This window comes from Oreochromis niloticus, linkage group LG4, assembly GCF_001858045.2.
Source record: "Oreochromis niloticus isolate F11D_XX linkage group LG4, O_niloticus_UMD_NMBU, whole genome shotgun sequence".
NCBI lineage: Eukaryota > Metazoa > Chordata > Actinopteri > Cichliformes > Cichlidae > Oreochromis > Oreochromis niloticus.
In genome coordinates, this window is record NC_031969.2 from 17,088,434 (window position 1) to 17,104,598 (window position 16,165).

Here is a 16,165-nt window from a genome sequence, read left to right on the forward strand (position 1 = left end):
TCTTTCAGTCCAGTCTTTGATTAAATGTTAGTCATGAGCTCCAGTTTTTCACTGGACTGCACTCTTCAGACGAAAAATAAAAAAAACCTGTGACGCACAATGAATCTATGCTTCTACGATCATCATGTTTCTGTGTTTTTAAAGTCCTTCGACAGCTGCAAGGAACAGTCAGTAATTCTGACCTATAGAAATCGTGTCAGCAGGGATAAGTAAACTGGATTTGCCTGCACCAGCTGGTCCACTGAGTCAATTTGTTTGTTCTAAGAAATCTGTGAGACACAAAGGAAACAATGTAAATGTTGGCATAGATGTATTTAAATGAATGTCTACATTAGACCAATGAGTCAGAAGTCAGTACTTTAGTAGTGAGTGACGCCACAGAGCTTTATTAAGGACTAAAAAAGGTCTCTATGTTGTTATATGAATCCACCCTTAATGCTTAACCATGACATCATAAAGGAGGAGGAGTTCGTTTTCCAGGTATTTGCTCTTTGTTTACTTGCTGTTCAAAGTCAACAAAGACCTCAGAGTCAGTGTGTCATGGCATCTGAAGCTGTCAACATAATGTTACAGGATTAAACCTGATCTAACTGTAACCTCATGAAATCTCCAAGCTGTAAAGTTTTACAGTGGCTGTAGATCAGGGGTGTCAAACATAAAGCCCAGCTAGGACTCCACTACAGCCCAATGAATTTTTGCCTTTTAAGTATGTTTTAATAAGATAGGTCAGTAGGTCGAGTGGTTGCCCCATGATCAGAAGGTTGGGGGTTCGAATCCACTGAACGGATACCCCAGGCGCCTGCTTAGTGGCTGCCCACTGCTTCACTGAGTGAATGGGTCAAATGTGGAGAAAGTAATTTCCCCACGGGGATCAATACAGCATACATTATTATTTAATTATCTGCTATAGAAATTCATCCCCCCCCCCCAAAAAATTGATTCTGTTTATTTGCTTTTAAACACTGACAAAATGTTAGTTAGTTTGTTTGTTTGTTGTTGCAATAATATTGTATCATGAGTGACATATTGTGATGTCGTATTGTGGGGTGTCTGGTGATTCCCACATCTACTTACCAGAGTGTCTTCTAATAAATGGGATAATAAAGAACTGCTGCAGCTTGTTGCCATATCATCTTAAATCGGTCGTGTGATTATGAGAGGGTTAATCACACTCTCCTTTATTCCATTTCCATTTAGAGGATTCAGTCAGCTCTTATTATGACACCAAAAGGGGGCAGATCTAGAGAAATTTTCTTAGGGTGGCAAAATCGAAAAAGCCTTTTTTTACGCATATGCAGGTGTTACATTCTGTAATATGCATTATATATGCTGAAGATAATCAAATGCTGCAAAAATACATGTTTTATATAAATATAGTCTGTAACTTTCTTATTTTCTTTAGCCAACATAATTAAACATTTCAGTTGCATAAAACATGTGAATTTTGATTTTATTTACTGTATAGTCTATATACAAAATAAGTATGTATTTGCCTTGTTTGGTATCATTATTTTCAGCACAATCTCATGTCTGAATTTACAATGTTTTTTTCATTGACATTAACACAATTGATCTGAAATCACACAAAAATATAAAATCCTAGCAGGAAAAAAGTTATAGCTTTTACTGTAAGACCCACAGACATGTTTAGTAAATTATTTTCATAACTTGAAATGCAAATATAAATTGTACATTTGAAAAACTTGTGCATACATTTTGTAAACAATAAAGTATTTACCCTAAAATGCAGCCAATGCATCTGCCGTTTTTTTTGTAACCATTTAAAATATTACTAAAACTAAAATTAAACAACAATCAGGTGTCACAATAAGATGCCACACAAATGATTTGTGCCAGTGCAAAAAATATTTTGTCTGCCGCAAAACAGACTGAACCCTGCAGGCCTGACAGCAGGAGATGTATCACTCCGCCTGTTGTCCACCCAGAGACAACGTTGACATTACAATCTGCCTTGTAAACCTTCCTAAATAAAACTGAGGTTTGACAAATACAATAACATAGCCTTGAATGTTTGTAACTGCAGGCATTGTTTAAGGGGCTGTTCAGAGTAAATAAATAATTTGATATTATATGCTGAGCTGCTCTCACCCATGATTTTTAATGAAGTGGTATGTGGGCACCGATGCCGAGTCAGGTGTCAGAAGTGTGCAGATGAAGCCTCATGAAACCTTAAAACTTTCAATCCGGTTGGTTTAAAAGTTTCATTTCTCGAGGCTTCATGTGACCACGCCCCCTGCTGGTCAAAACCTTTATTGTCATTTCAACCATCTGTGAGGCTGCGTGGCTCTCGAGCTCTATCAATGTCAAAAACCTGTCAGTAAGATTTCAGTCAGTGTGTCAATGTGCTCATGAATACTGGGCTGATGGTGGCTTTATTCATTTCTATTAAGAAATAATATTTCTTCCACTGTGCTTGGACTCTTGGTTCTCTTTTGGGTAATAACCTCTCTGGCTTTGGAGAAAAGTCTTTCACGTGATGCTGAGGAGGCAGGAGTGCACCAGTATCCCACAGCGCAGACACCCATAGATAATGTGTTGTACCCCAGTTAATTGGCACACAACAAATACTTTATAACTATATTAGGTTTTTTATTTAACTTAAACAAAAAAAAACCCAACATGCAAATATTTTGTAGTAAAATGTTTCATTATTTACAGGCAGATTATGTGTAATATTCAGGTCAAAGTGTTACCAACCAGGGGAAACCCTTCTCCTTTCAGCTGGCTCCATGAAAACAAGCTCCTTTGTGTCACAGACGAAACTCCAACACAAACACGCAAATGTATATGTTCATATCTGTGAAGGTTCTCAGTCATCCAGGTCATCGTAGTCAAAGGAGTTTGCAAAGAAAAGCGTCTGGACTTCTTTGAGTTGCTTGAAGACGTTTCACCTCTCATCCGAGAAGCTTCTTCAGTTCTAAGGTCAAATGGCCGAGAGTCCCAGATTTAAACCCAGTGGGAGTATCCCCCCAAGGAGGGACAAAGGACCCCCTGGTGATCCTCTAATCACATGCGCCAAGGTGTGAAAGTGGGTGTGGGACCTAATCAGCCAGGGTTTCGGGTGAGCTCATTGTGAAACCTGGCCCCACCCTATCATGTGATTTCCTGAGGTCAGATGGCCCAGGATGTGAGTGGGCGTTAAGGCGTCTGGGGAGGGAACTCAAAACTGGATTATAGATGGCAGACAGTTGGTGTCGTAAACCACCGCCTCTGTTCAAAGATGGTCGCTCACAGTGGACATAGATGGCCTCTTTCACTCCTCTTTCAAACCATCTGTCCTCTCTGTCCAATATGTGAACATTGGCATTCTCGAAAGAGTGACCTTTATCCTTAAGATGCAGATGGACTGCTGAGTCTTGTCCTGTGGAGGTGGCTCTTCTATGCTGTGCCATGCGCTTGTGAAGTGGCTGTTTGGTCTCTCCAATGTAGAGGTCCGGGCATTCCTCACTGCACTGTACAGCATACACCACGTTGTTCAGTCTGTGTTTTGGAGTTTTGTCTTTCGGGTGAACCAGTTTGTGTCTGAGTGTGTTGCTGGGTCTGAAGTACACTGGGATGTCATGCTTGGAGAAAACTCTCCTGAGTTTCTCTGATACACCGGCTACATAGGGGATGACAATGTTGTTGCGTTTGTCTTTCTTATCCTCCCTCGCTGGTGTCTGATCTTCTTTTCTGTGCCTCTTTGCTGACTTTATGAACGCCCAGTTAGGATAACCGCATGTTTTCAGTGCTTCCTTTACATGTGTGTGTTCCTTCTTTTTCCCTTCAGGCTTAGAGGGAACATATTCTGCCCGGTGGTGTAGGGTCCTAATTACTCCAAGTTTGTGTTCCAGAGGGTGATGGGAGTCAAAGAGGAGGTACTGGTCCGTGTGTGTGGGCTTCCGGTAAACTTCAATGTTGAGGTTGCCATTCTCTTCAATGTGCACAGCGCAGTCCAGGAAAGGCAAACAGTTATCCTTAGTGTCTTCCCTGGTGAACTTGATGTTTTTATCCACGGCGTTAATGTGCGCAGTGAAGGATTCCACTTCTTGTGTCTTGATTTTGACCCAGGTGTCGTCTACATATCTGTACCAGTGGCTGGGTACTCTCCCTTTAAAAGAGCCAAGAGCCTTTCTTTCCACTTCCTCCATGTAAAGGTTGGCTACAATAGGTGACACAGGGGAGCCCATGGCGCAGCCATGTTTTTGTCTGTAGAAGCCTTCGTTGTATTTGAAGTATGTTGTGGTAAGGCAGAGGTCTAACAGTGTGCAAATCTGATCGGGTGTGAAGTTGGTCCTGTCTTCCAAGGAGCTGTCTTCTTGTAGTCGTTTCCTGACAGTCTCCACTGCTTCCGTGGTGGGTATGCAAGTGAAGAGAGAGACTACATCAAAGGATATCATGGTTTCATCTGGATCCAGGGTAAGTTTCTGGACCTTGTCGGTGAAGTCGGTGGAGTTCTTGATGTGGTGTGGGGTGTTCCCCACGAGAGGTGCCAGGATGGTAGCAAGGTGTTTCGCAATGTTATAAGTGGCTGAGTTTATGCTACTGACTATGGGTCTGAGTGGGACCCCTTCCTTGTGGATCTTAGGAAGTCCATAAATGCAAGGTATGGCATCCCCTGGATGGTTTGAAAGAGGAGTGAAAGAGGCCATCTATGTCCACTGTGAGCGACCACTGTGAGCGACCATCTTTGAACAGAGGCGGTGGTTTACGACACCAACTGTCTGCCATCTATAATCCAGTTTTGAGTTCCCTCCCCAGACGCCTTAACGCCCACTCACATCCTGGGCCATCTGACCTCAGGAAATCACATGATAGGGTGGGGCCAGGTTTCACAATGAGCTCACCCGAAACCCTGGCTGATTAGGTCCCACACCCACTTTCACACCTTGGCGCATGTGATTAGAGGATCACCAGGGGGTCCTTTGTCCCTCCTTGGGGGGATACTCCCACTGGGTTTAAATCTGGGACTCTCGGCCATTTGACCTTAGAACTGAAGAAGCTTCTCGGATGAGAGGTGAAACGTCTTCAAGCAACTCAAAGAAGTCCAGACGCTTTTCTTTGCAAACTCCTTTGACTATATGTTCATAAATCACACCAATGCTCAGACCACTTTCTGAACCAGCGAGGTTTCAGACGTCACCAGTGATCCCACTCGCCCTGCTTTATACTGAGAGTGCAGTCTGCCTTTTCGACCCGCTGTGAATGCCTGCTAGTAAAACTGTGTGTGCAAAGCCGAGGTTAGCTGAGTAGGGTTTGTTGTATTGAGATATTTTTCCTCCCTTCCTCGAGCCTCGTTTACTTTTCTAGAATGCCCTTTGTGTGTGTATGTAACGTTGCCCAGTGACTTGCTGTGCGCAGCCCTGATGGTTTTCAGTTGTAAAATTGCTAATAAAATCCCTGTTTCTGTTAGATTCTTGTGTAAGAGCTGTTACTCTCCCCCTGGCCCCTAGCAGAGGGGGTCGTAACAGTCTAAATGTGCAGAAAGCATTTGTAGAACTTAACAAGCTGTTGAACCTAAATGAAAGTAAGAATGAGCCAGCAAAAGAGTCCAGGGTCAGAGATGCAGTAGAGTCTCTAATGTCAAAGCTTATGAATAAATTTCAAATAGAGTGTACATGTTTTTAATGGCAGTGTTTTCTTGTATTATTTGTTTGGTAATTCAAGTTTTCATCATTTAATGTTGCTCTATAGTTACCATCATACTATAAAATCTTTGAGATCATTCATATGTAGAAAGATGTGATTGTGTTACAACTCAACCCTTTTTTATTGTCATCATTTATCAAAATAAGATATTTTATGGCAGAACTTCACACACTCTACATGCACTCGATACTGATTGTCTTCCAGATATCATTTTGATTAAATATTAGTCATACACTGCACAAAAACCCTTTGACGCACTTACTGTAATGCCCACAATGAATCTATGCTTCTTCAATCATTACATCTCTGTGTTTTTTAAGTCCTTATCTGTCATAGATGTCATGGTAATGGGTCTCATGATCCAGTGTTTGTGTTTTTGGTTTAATATTCTTTGATTGTTGTTGTTCTTGGTTTTGGTTATCCTTGTTTTTCAAACTCTCAGCAATCTTAATTCTCGCTCCCTCAATTTTCATCTTTGTGTTTAGTTTCTGTTCCCGTGTCCCACGTTTCATGTCTAGTCAGCCCTGTCTCTATGTTCGCTCTGTTTTCCCAGTCAGCCGTGCCTCCTTGTCAAGTCTGTGTCTCCATGTCTTTCTTGTTTTACTTTGATAGTCTCGTGTTCTGTGTTCAGTGTTTTGAGTTTTGGTTCTCTTTTGTCTTGTTATGTCAGATTAGTCCCAGCTGTGTTTCCCTCCAGTTTCCCATTCAATTGTTACTCTCTGGTGTATTTGAGCCCTGTGTTTTCTTCTGTCCTCTATCACTTCATTAACAATCATACAACCTCATCCCTGTGTGTTTCTGTCGTACTCCTTGTATTTCCTAGTTCTCTGTTCCCAGATCAGTTTCTTAGTTTTTTTATTTGAGTTTCTTGTGTTTGGGTTTGTTTTCTGTGTAAGAGTTTTTCCAGCAGTAAAGCTGCTGTTTTGAGTTTACTCTCTGTGTTTGGGTCCTACATTCTGCCTGCCACACAGAAAACCATGACGGTAGTTGGGAATCATCAGCACTGCTTCTAAACCAGTTTCTGAGATACATGAGTCAGCTCATGTCATTTTCTTGCACAGAAAACTCTGATCAGCAGGTTGGTAGTCACCTGGTATGTTCTGGATTATACCTCGTGCCCTGATTTTCAGATGTTTCATAATGCTGTGTGATATACACTTGGTCTATTATCATACATCATTCTTCTCCCTGATTCTAATTATAATTTGAGTCCCATTACTTCTCCCATTGTCTGCCATATATCCTATCTGCTGTTTGTTATACACAATGTTATGAAACATGAAAGCCCTGCAACAAACAGTCCCAGATGGATTTGAATCAAGTCAACTGTTTTGGTTTTAGGTCAGCAGGTCTCCAGGAAACTCAATTTGTATTACTGAAAAAATAAACTAATATATAAAATATGATTTTATATATCAACCCACACTAAAGGGCATATGTTGGACTTGGTATTGTCGTATGGACTGGATATTTGCATCACGAACATTAATGATGCTGGGATTTCGGACCATTTCCCAGTTATGTTTGATGTTCAGTTATGCAATATGGAACTGAACTCTGAGGGTCCACTGAGCCTATCGCGTCTGATTAATTCTGAGGCTGTTGCCCTTTTCTCTGCGGCCTTTGCTAACTCTGCCTGTTACGATGACATTAGTAATGCACCTCTCTCGATTGATGGCATAGTCAACTCTTTTATTTCTCCATGCTCTTCTATTTGGGACACTGTGGCTCCAATAAAGACTAAACGCCGTAAAACCTCTCGCCAACCCTGGCTAAATGAATCCACCCTTGCTCTTAGGCGTGAATGTCGTCAAGCTGAGAGGAGATGGAAAAAAGATCAACTTCAGGTGTCCCTTGACATCCTGCATATGAGCCGGTCTAAATTTCAGAAGGTTGCCAAAATGGCAAAAACTTCTTTTTTGTCCAACATTATTGCAATAGTCACAATCCTCGAGTTCTGTTTAAAATCTTTAACTCAGTGGTTAACCCCTGCTCTGATGTTTCGATGGGTGCCTCCTCAGCCCTCTGCGAGAAATTTCTAAATTATTTTATAGATAAAATCTCAGTGTTAAGATCCCCACATTCTCTGGTAGTAAATCAAGCCCCAGTTTCCGAATGTTCAACGGTCTTTCAACAGTTTGAACCTGTGTCATTCTCGACTTTAAAGGAAATAATTAATAACCAGAGAAGCTCAAATTCTCTGCATGACATTATTCCTTCTCGTATCATTAAGGATGCATTGAATACAATCGGGTCCTGTATCTTAATTTTAATGAACTCATCACTGTTATCTGGCTGTGTTCCGACTGTCTTTAAACATGCAGTCGTGCAACCTGTTATCAAGAAAAGCAGCCTTGATCGTAACACTCTAGCAGATTACAGGCCGATTTCTAAACTCCCTTTCATGTCAAAAATTTTAGAGAAAATAGTGCTTCAGCAGCTACAGACCCACTTAGAGAGAAATGGTATAAGTGATAAATTCCAGTCTGGATTTAGACTGCGTCACAGCACCGAAACTGCCCTACTAAGAGTTTTCAATGACCTTCTTCTAATCGCTGACTCTGGGCGCTCTGCGGTCTTATTTCTATTGGATTTGACTTCAGCCTTTGACACGGTTGACCATGATATCCTTTTGGCAAGGTTGGAACAAGTAGTAGGCCTTAAAGGAAATGTTCTATCATGGTCTAAATCATATTTCTCTGAGAGGTCGTTCTCTGTCATGATGGGAAAATATTCCTCTTCTTCTGCCCCTTTTTGCTGTGGTGTGCCCCAGGGCTCGGTATTGGGTCCTGTGTTGTTTTCTCTGTACATGCTGCCCTTGGGCTCCATCTTTGAAAAACATAATGTCTCTTTTCACTGCTATGCTGATGATATTCAAATCTACCTCCACCTGACTGGGGATGTTTCATCTTCACTACATCCTCTGTTTGATTGTCTGAGGGATGTTAAAGACTGGTTATCACGTAACTTTCTTACTTTAAATGAAAAGAAGACAGAAATTATTCGTTTTTGATAGAAATATGCCTCTGGGACAACTGACTGGCACACTCGGGCCTGTTGCTAATCACCTTACTGAAGCTGCTAGGAATCTTGGAGTTTTCATGGATAGTTCCTTCAAACTAGATAAACAGGTCTCTGCTGTGGTAAAAACCAGCTTTCACCAACTACGCCTAATTTCTAAGGCTAAACCGTATATACCACGCAAAGATCTGGAGAAACTCATTCATGCTTTCATCACTTCAAGACTGGATTATTGTAATTCTCTTTACTTGGGCCTACAATCTTCTCTTCTTCAGCGATTGCAGCTGGTCCAAAATGCCGCAGCACGTCTCTTGACCGGCACTAGAAAGTATGATTCTATCACCCCTGTTCTGGCCAACTTACATTGGCTTCCTATTAAATATCGAATTGATTTTAAAATTTTATTGTTAACCTATAAAATCCTAAACAATATGGCACCTGACTACCTAGCTGATCTCCTCTGTCTGTATAGCCCTAAGAGAGCACTAAGATCATCGGGCCGACTGCTCTTAGTGCAACCTAGGTCTCGGCTGGAGACCAGAGGAGACCGTGCCTTTGCCGTTGCCGCACCCAGGTTATGGAATACTCTTCCTCTTCATATTCGCGCATCAGATTCCATTCAGTCTTTTAAATCACGTCTAAAAACGTATTTGTTTAACCTGGCATTCAAGGCTAATTAGGGTAATTTACATCTGGCTTTGCATTTAGATTATGTAATTATTTATATTCTATTTATTTTATTTATATCTGTAATTTATATTTTATATTGTGATTTTATCTGTATCATGATTTTACTGGAAAGCACTTTGGTGTACTTCGGTCTTTAAAATGTGCTATATAAATAAATTTGATTGATTGATTGATTTTTAGTTAAGACAGTTACGACACATCACAAAATGACCATCACACACATGAAAATATATTTTATTGAACAGCGTTTTCAAGATTACAGAAAGAACACAAACCCATCAGTGAAACACACTCCTAATCAACACGTGTCATTTATCCATCAGAGTAATTGTGCATTCTCCTCAAACGAGCCACACTGATTCACAAACTGTTGTTTTGTAAATTCAGTTCAATTCAGTTTTATTTATACAGCGCCAAATCACAACAACAGTCGCCTCAAACTCCATAAAACTGTTATTGAACTTTTTACTCTAAGTAAACATCACACTTTCTTGTTGTTTGTTCTTCTATGATGTTTTCTTAAAGGCGGTTTTCATAGGAAAATGCGGCACAGGCATCTGAGTGTTTCAGGTTTTCAGTCCAAGCAAGCAAACACCACTTCAATGTAATATTCTGATGACTTCTTCAGCTCCTGGTGATGATGTGTTGATCACTGACAGTTTTTACTACTTATACCTACTATACCCCTGCAGTTCTATAAGTGGTTGTAATTTGTTTTTCTTTTATCCCACACAAAATTCACCATGTGATGAATAAACACTTTTTAGGAAATATAATGAAATAAGAGATGATGTGATTTTATTTGAAACGTTCCATGATTTTAAAAATAGAATTTGATAAAATTAGTGAAGATCTGAGGCAGTTTGTTCAAGCAGTGGGCAGAAACTAAATGTCACATCATCCTCTTTATTTTCACATCAAGGCAACACAAAGTGACCCGGTCTACTGCAAGAAAAGCATTGCAGTAGTCAACCCATAAAGAAATCCATAAATAAGCTTTGTCAATAGAGACAAAATGTAAACAATCCCCATCTTCTAAGTTTGATTTAAACCGTCTAAGAATCCTGTAAGACCCAATGATATCTACTTTTTCAACAATCTGAAGAATAAATAGAGACCAATAATAAGGTGAATAATTATTATACTGTCTTATAATGTAAAAATATGTCAATTTCTGTCTTTTTCACAAGGGAAAATACCAGGAAAAAGACTGAGGGGAAAAAATCTGGCAGGACATGAAGAAGAAGATGAACGATGCAACACAGTTTGCTCAAGGGTTTTGCAATAAGTGGCAAAACAGAAACAGAACAGAGTGTTGACATTGAGTTTAGTTGAATTACTATTTAGGTGAGTATGACAGATACAGAAGACCAAAAACGAGTGAAGCAACAATCACAACAGCACAGATGAAACAATAAACACAAGTGTTGTCGTCCTGAGATTCTGAAAAGACAAAAGCATTGTTTTGACGGCTCTGTGAGCTATGGAGCACAGCATGCGGACGTCTGTTGTATTCATGTGAGGAATAGTTCACCTGGACTACTCTGCGAGACTGTAAGTTGATGTTATCATGGTCCAAGGAAAAACTTCTCAACTGTCTTAACAGGTTAGTAGTGACCTGATATGTATGTTGTGGATCATACTCTGTCCCTCGATGTTCAGATGTCTCATAATGCTGTGTGATATAGACTCGGTCTATTATCTGTGGAGTTCGCTGTCCCACATTCTGCTCCCTGACTCTGATTATGATCCGAGCCCTGTTGCCATACTCGTGCTCTGATTGGAAGACATGATGTGGAAGTCGCAACGATCCTTCTCGATGGATATTACCAAGACTGTAGTACTGATATCCCCACGGCACTCGCTCTAACAGCTGTTCATAGTTTCCATAATGATGTGAGCCATAATCACCACTATTTGGGTTGAAGGTCAGACGTATGTCACCATTTATGTTGATGTCAACTGCGCTGGCAAACCAGCGGAGGAACCGGAAGCTGTGGTCATTCACAGACTGGCCAAAGCCTACTGACCTCAGATCAGTGATTGAGTTGAGCACTTGTCTTACAGCTGACACAGAGCTGAAGGTCAGGAGGAGAGCCACACAGCAGCTCATCATTCTTCCAAACATCTTCATCCTGGAGAGATTTAAGAAGTCACTGCTTTTATTGTTCATGCATACTTTATATTCTGACATTCATTACATGATTTTTCACCAGTGATGAATCTAATGATTATGTCATGACTGCATAATATGATGAACAGAATATTAATGATTAAGACAGCTTTAAATGTATTCCTAGTTTATAATTTGATAGTCATTCAGCCACACAAACTCTGAAACAGGTTTTACTTGTTTTTCTCCTTTCTGGTTTATACCATCTATTATGGGTTGGAATTGCATTTTAAAATGTTGCTTTCTTCATTTGAAATCAAAAGTTACTTTTTTAACCCTTAGATGCACACGTGGGGTCAAAAATGACCCCACGTGTTGTTTTTCTTCAAAATCTTTAAAATGAAAAGTTGTAATATATTCATATTCCAGGTATTCCTCATAAAATATGTTTGTAACATGTGGCCATTTGCATTTTTATTTATTTTTTCATTAATTTAAAAAAATGCAGTTTTTGTATCACTACCCCACTCTTCCACAAGTGGGGTCAAAAATGACCCCAAGCAGTTCTTATGGAATCTTCTATGAAACTTTCATTCTTAGCAACTCTTACTGTCCCACTTACACATTTGATGGATCGGGAATTAATTTTTACACAATAACATACATGATTTATAGTCAGGACTGCACATAAGTGGTCCGCAGGTGCACATTCACTGTCAAAATAAAAGTATTCCCTGAAATTCAGAGAATACGCGCTTCTTTTGCGGTGGAGGAACACCAAAGTAATTGCTTACGGAGCTTGCTTCTTCGACATCTTTAAGAGTTCTGAACAAATGTCTGTCCTCCTCCAGAACATCTAATGTACTCAAACGCGCATTCCAACTTCTTATCTGGTACGCGTCTTATCTTGACAACAAATGCGCACCTGCGGACCATTTCTGTGCAGCCCTGTTTATAGTTTCCTGTGCATTTCAAACATTGTCCTTTCTGATGTTTTTTTTAATATCTAAAGTAACATTTCTGCTATGAGGCCAGCTAGGATCCCTGTGGACCTTGCCCTACAAATGATCCAGGACGGATGGGATGAAGAGCCCATCGGAGCCACTGACTCAGAATCGGACATCTAAGATATAGAGGACCCAGACTATTGTCCCCCCCACTGAACAAGGCCAGTCAGATACAGAGGAGTCCTCTGATGAGTCCTCTGAAGAGGAAATGGATATTGAGTGCAACAGAATGAGCCCCACAATATTCTGAATTAGTCAGCCAGGGCTTGCACCTGGGTTTAGTATTGTCTCCCCAATAGATGTATGGAAGATGTTCATGTCTGATAATATAATAGAAGAGGTGCTGTCATACACAAACATGGAGGCACGAAGAGTAGCCACAGACAGGGGAAAAGAGTGGAAAAATATAATCAAACATAAGCTCCTGGCCTTTATTTGATTGACCCTTCTTGCAGGAAGTGAGAAGAACTGGGATGTACCAGTCGGTGTGTTTTTTTTTTTTGTTTTTGTTTTTTTGGAGTCCTCTGCGTAACCCATTGTACAAGGCCACTATGGCAATTCAAAGATTTGAACATATTCGCTGTTTCTTGCACTTTGATGACAAGAGCCTACCGACTGAAAACAAACCACATGGCAGCTTGCCACTACATATGGGGCCTGTTCCTGGTCAACTGTAGGCAGAAATTCATCCTCAGTGATTGTGTTACAGTGGATGAACAACTTGTGCCTTTCAGAGGGAAGACCCAGCTTCTGCAGTATATGCAGAGCAGGCATACAAAAGTGATACAAGGATACAAAAACTGCAATTTCTTAAAATTAATGAAAAAATAAATAAAAATGCAAAGTGCCTCATGTCACAAACATGTTTTATGAGGAATACCTCAAATGTGAAAATATTACAACTCTTTGTTTTAAAGATTTTGAAGAATAACAACCAAGTTTATAGCAAAATGCATTGTTTCTATTTGGGGTCATTTTTGACCCCACTCGTGGAAGAGTGTAGGTATTGTTAGGTTGTGCATCCAAGGGTTAATATTAGAGTTTACTTTTAATTAAGAGATTGTTAAGAGAGGCTTGTAAGTGAGAAATGTTGTTTTCTCAAACAGCTTTAACTTTGTGACATAAAGAGAGAAAATCACACTAATAACTTGTATCTGTAACTTGATTTGATGGCTGAAGCCTCCTGTCAGCTTCAGATAAATAACAGGGAAGGATCGCTCAACAATCAGTTTACATTACATTAATTAAACAAAGCAAACTAAATAATTCTTTAACAAAGAAGTGAAGCATATTTTATTGCCATTAGCAAATTGTAACAACTACATATTTGAGTGCCTTTTCATTCATCTTTTTATTTTTTCTCACTTATCCATTACACTTCTATTAACCCATAATATTATTTATTTATGTTGTCAGGTGTGGATCTGGTTTTATGATACTCACCTCTCCCTGTGTCAGAAAGTTAAACTAATAAATCAAAACTAGATCATTTTGCACTTGAATGAGTATGCTTGTAATTTAAGAGAAGGCAAACTAAGTACAATCCATTTCATCGTATCTTTAAATATTTTGTCATTGGTAGAATAAATGGTGCATTAGAAAAGAGGGTAAAGTCATGGGAGTGAAAATAAATTAGAATGAATTCCCCAGAAAATGAGAGAACTTACCTGTGTAAGTTTGCTGCTGCTGTTTGTGTGAGGACAGTCGTAGCTCCTTTTATGTTTTGCTTTTCCTGGTAAATGAAACCAGACCAACAAGTTCTGCTAGTTGATAAGATGAAGGTTGATAATCCAGCTATTTGGATGAGAGTATTAAAGAGCAACACCATCATGGATTTAAGTGTTTCTAGTTTAGCAGTCACATAAAAGTGGGTTTAGGTCCAAAGTTTGACCATGGGCGTGTCTGCCCGACTGCAGGGTGAGAGATGCAGTTGTCTCCTTAATGTAGTGGCTGATGAATGAATTTCAAATAATAAACACACATTTTTAAAGGAAGTGTTTCTCGTATGATTTGTTTGATTATTCAAGTTTTCCTCATTTAAAGGTGTTCTGTAGTTACCATCATATTATAAAAACTCTAAGATCATTCATATGTAGAAATATGTGATCATGTTACAACTCAAACTTTTAGTTTCATTATGTGAAACTAGCCAAAATTTCATGTTTGTACAAAAAAGCCAAGGCTGCACATATTTACCCAGGATGTTTTAAAGCTCGTGGAGCTGCTTCCACTGCTGCAACCCTACCAGGAGGAGGTGCTGTTATGGAAATGACAACGATATAGCATCACGATCCTCACTGTTTATTTCATTTTTCTGTACTTGTTTATTTTAGAAACTCGGCATGCAGTGTAGCTAAATATCCTTTTTTTAATGTCAACATTTATCAAACTAAGATGTTTAATGGCAGAACTTTACACACTCGCCATGCACCTGATACTGACCTGTCTCTTTCATTAAATCTTAGCCATACACTGCACTTTCCCTGTCTAAAGTTAATTTAAAAACCTTTGATGCACTTAATGTAATGCCCACAGTGAACCTACGCTTCTTTGATCACCACGTCTCTGTGTTTGACAGCTATGAGGAACAGTTTCAGGGGTCAGCCAGTTCAACCAGTATTTCTGCCTTCTAGAAATCGTGCCAGCAGGGTTGAATAAACTAGATTTGGCTGCACCAGCTGGTCCATTGACTCCATGTTTTTATTTCCATAGAAGTATTTAAATGAATATGTACATTAGACCAATGAATCAAAGTCAACACTTTGTGAGAGACACCATAGAACTTTATTAAGGACTAAAACCATTGTCTCTTTTGTTATATTAATCTGTCTTCAATACTGTAGCGTGACACCACAAGGGAGGTTCGTTTTCCAGGTATTTGCTGTTTGATTACCTTCTGTGAAAAAATCTTCAAAGGTTCCAGAGTCAGGGTATCACAAAGCACAGCATCTGAAACTGTTAAAATAATGTTACAGGATTAAACCTCTTCTAACTCTAAGCTTTACAACATTCCTCATGAAACATCTCCAAGCTGTAAAACTTTACAGTCGCTGTAGATCAGGTGTTTTAAACATAAAGACCAACTAGGACTCCACAACAGCCCACTGGATGGGTTTGGAAAATATGAAGGAGGACATGAATTTCTGCCTTTTAAATATGTTTTAATAAGATCTGCAGTTTTTCTGTTATGTAATCATCTGCTTCATGGCCTCACCTGTGGCCATTCAAACTACAAAGTAAAAAACAAAAAAAGTCGTAGTGAATAACACGAACCTTTCTGTCATTTAATTATCTGCAATAAAATGTATCTTTTTCTCTGACAAAGTTGATTCTGCTCATTTGTTGATTGTTCAAGTGATGAAATGTTTTCACACACTGACAAAATCTTAGTTTGTTTGTTGTTGCAATAATATTGTATCATGAGTGAAGTATTGTGATGTCATATTGTGGGGTGTCTGGTGATTCCCACATTTATCTTCCAGAGTATCTTCTATGACTGCTAAGCAGGGGCGGATCTAGAGAAATTCTCTTATGGTGGCAAATGGGGAAATCAAATGGGGTGGCAGAATTAAAGCATTTTTTTTACACATATGCAGGTGTTACATTCTGTAATATGCATTATATATATGTCAAGATGATAAAATTAGTATTTTGCCTGGCCTTGTTTGGTATCATTATTTTAAGC

The 16,165-nt window shown here is 39.5% G+C and overlaps 1 protein-coding gene across 1 annotated transcript in view; it reads right to left on the reverse strand.

Moving 5' to 3' along the window:
* LOC112846792 (uncharacterized) overlaps positions 1–14,443 on the reverse strand; it is a 26,357-nt gene extending 11,914 nt beyond the window's left edge. The window contains exons 1-2 of the mRNA XM_025906960.1: positions 14,148–14,443; positions 10,670–11,495 (exon numbers count right to left, since the gene is read on the reverse strand). Of these exons, the coding sequence (XP_025762745.1) occupies positions 10,700–11,495; positions 14,148–14,311 (960 nt within the window). The 5' untranslated portion in view covers positions 14,312–14,443 and the 3' untranslated portion in view covers positions 10,670–10,699. The remainder of the gene's footprint in view (positions 1–10,669; positions 11,496–14,147) is intronic.
* Between the last annotated feature and the right edge of the window lie 1,722 nt (positions 14,444–16,165).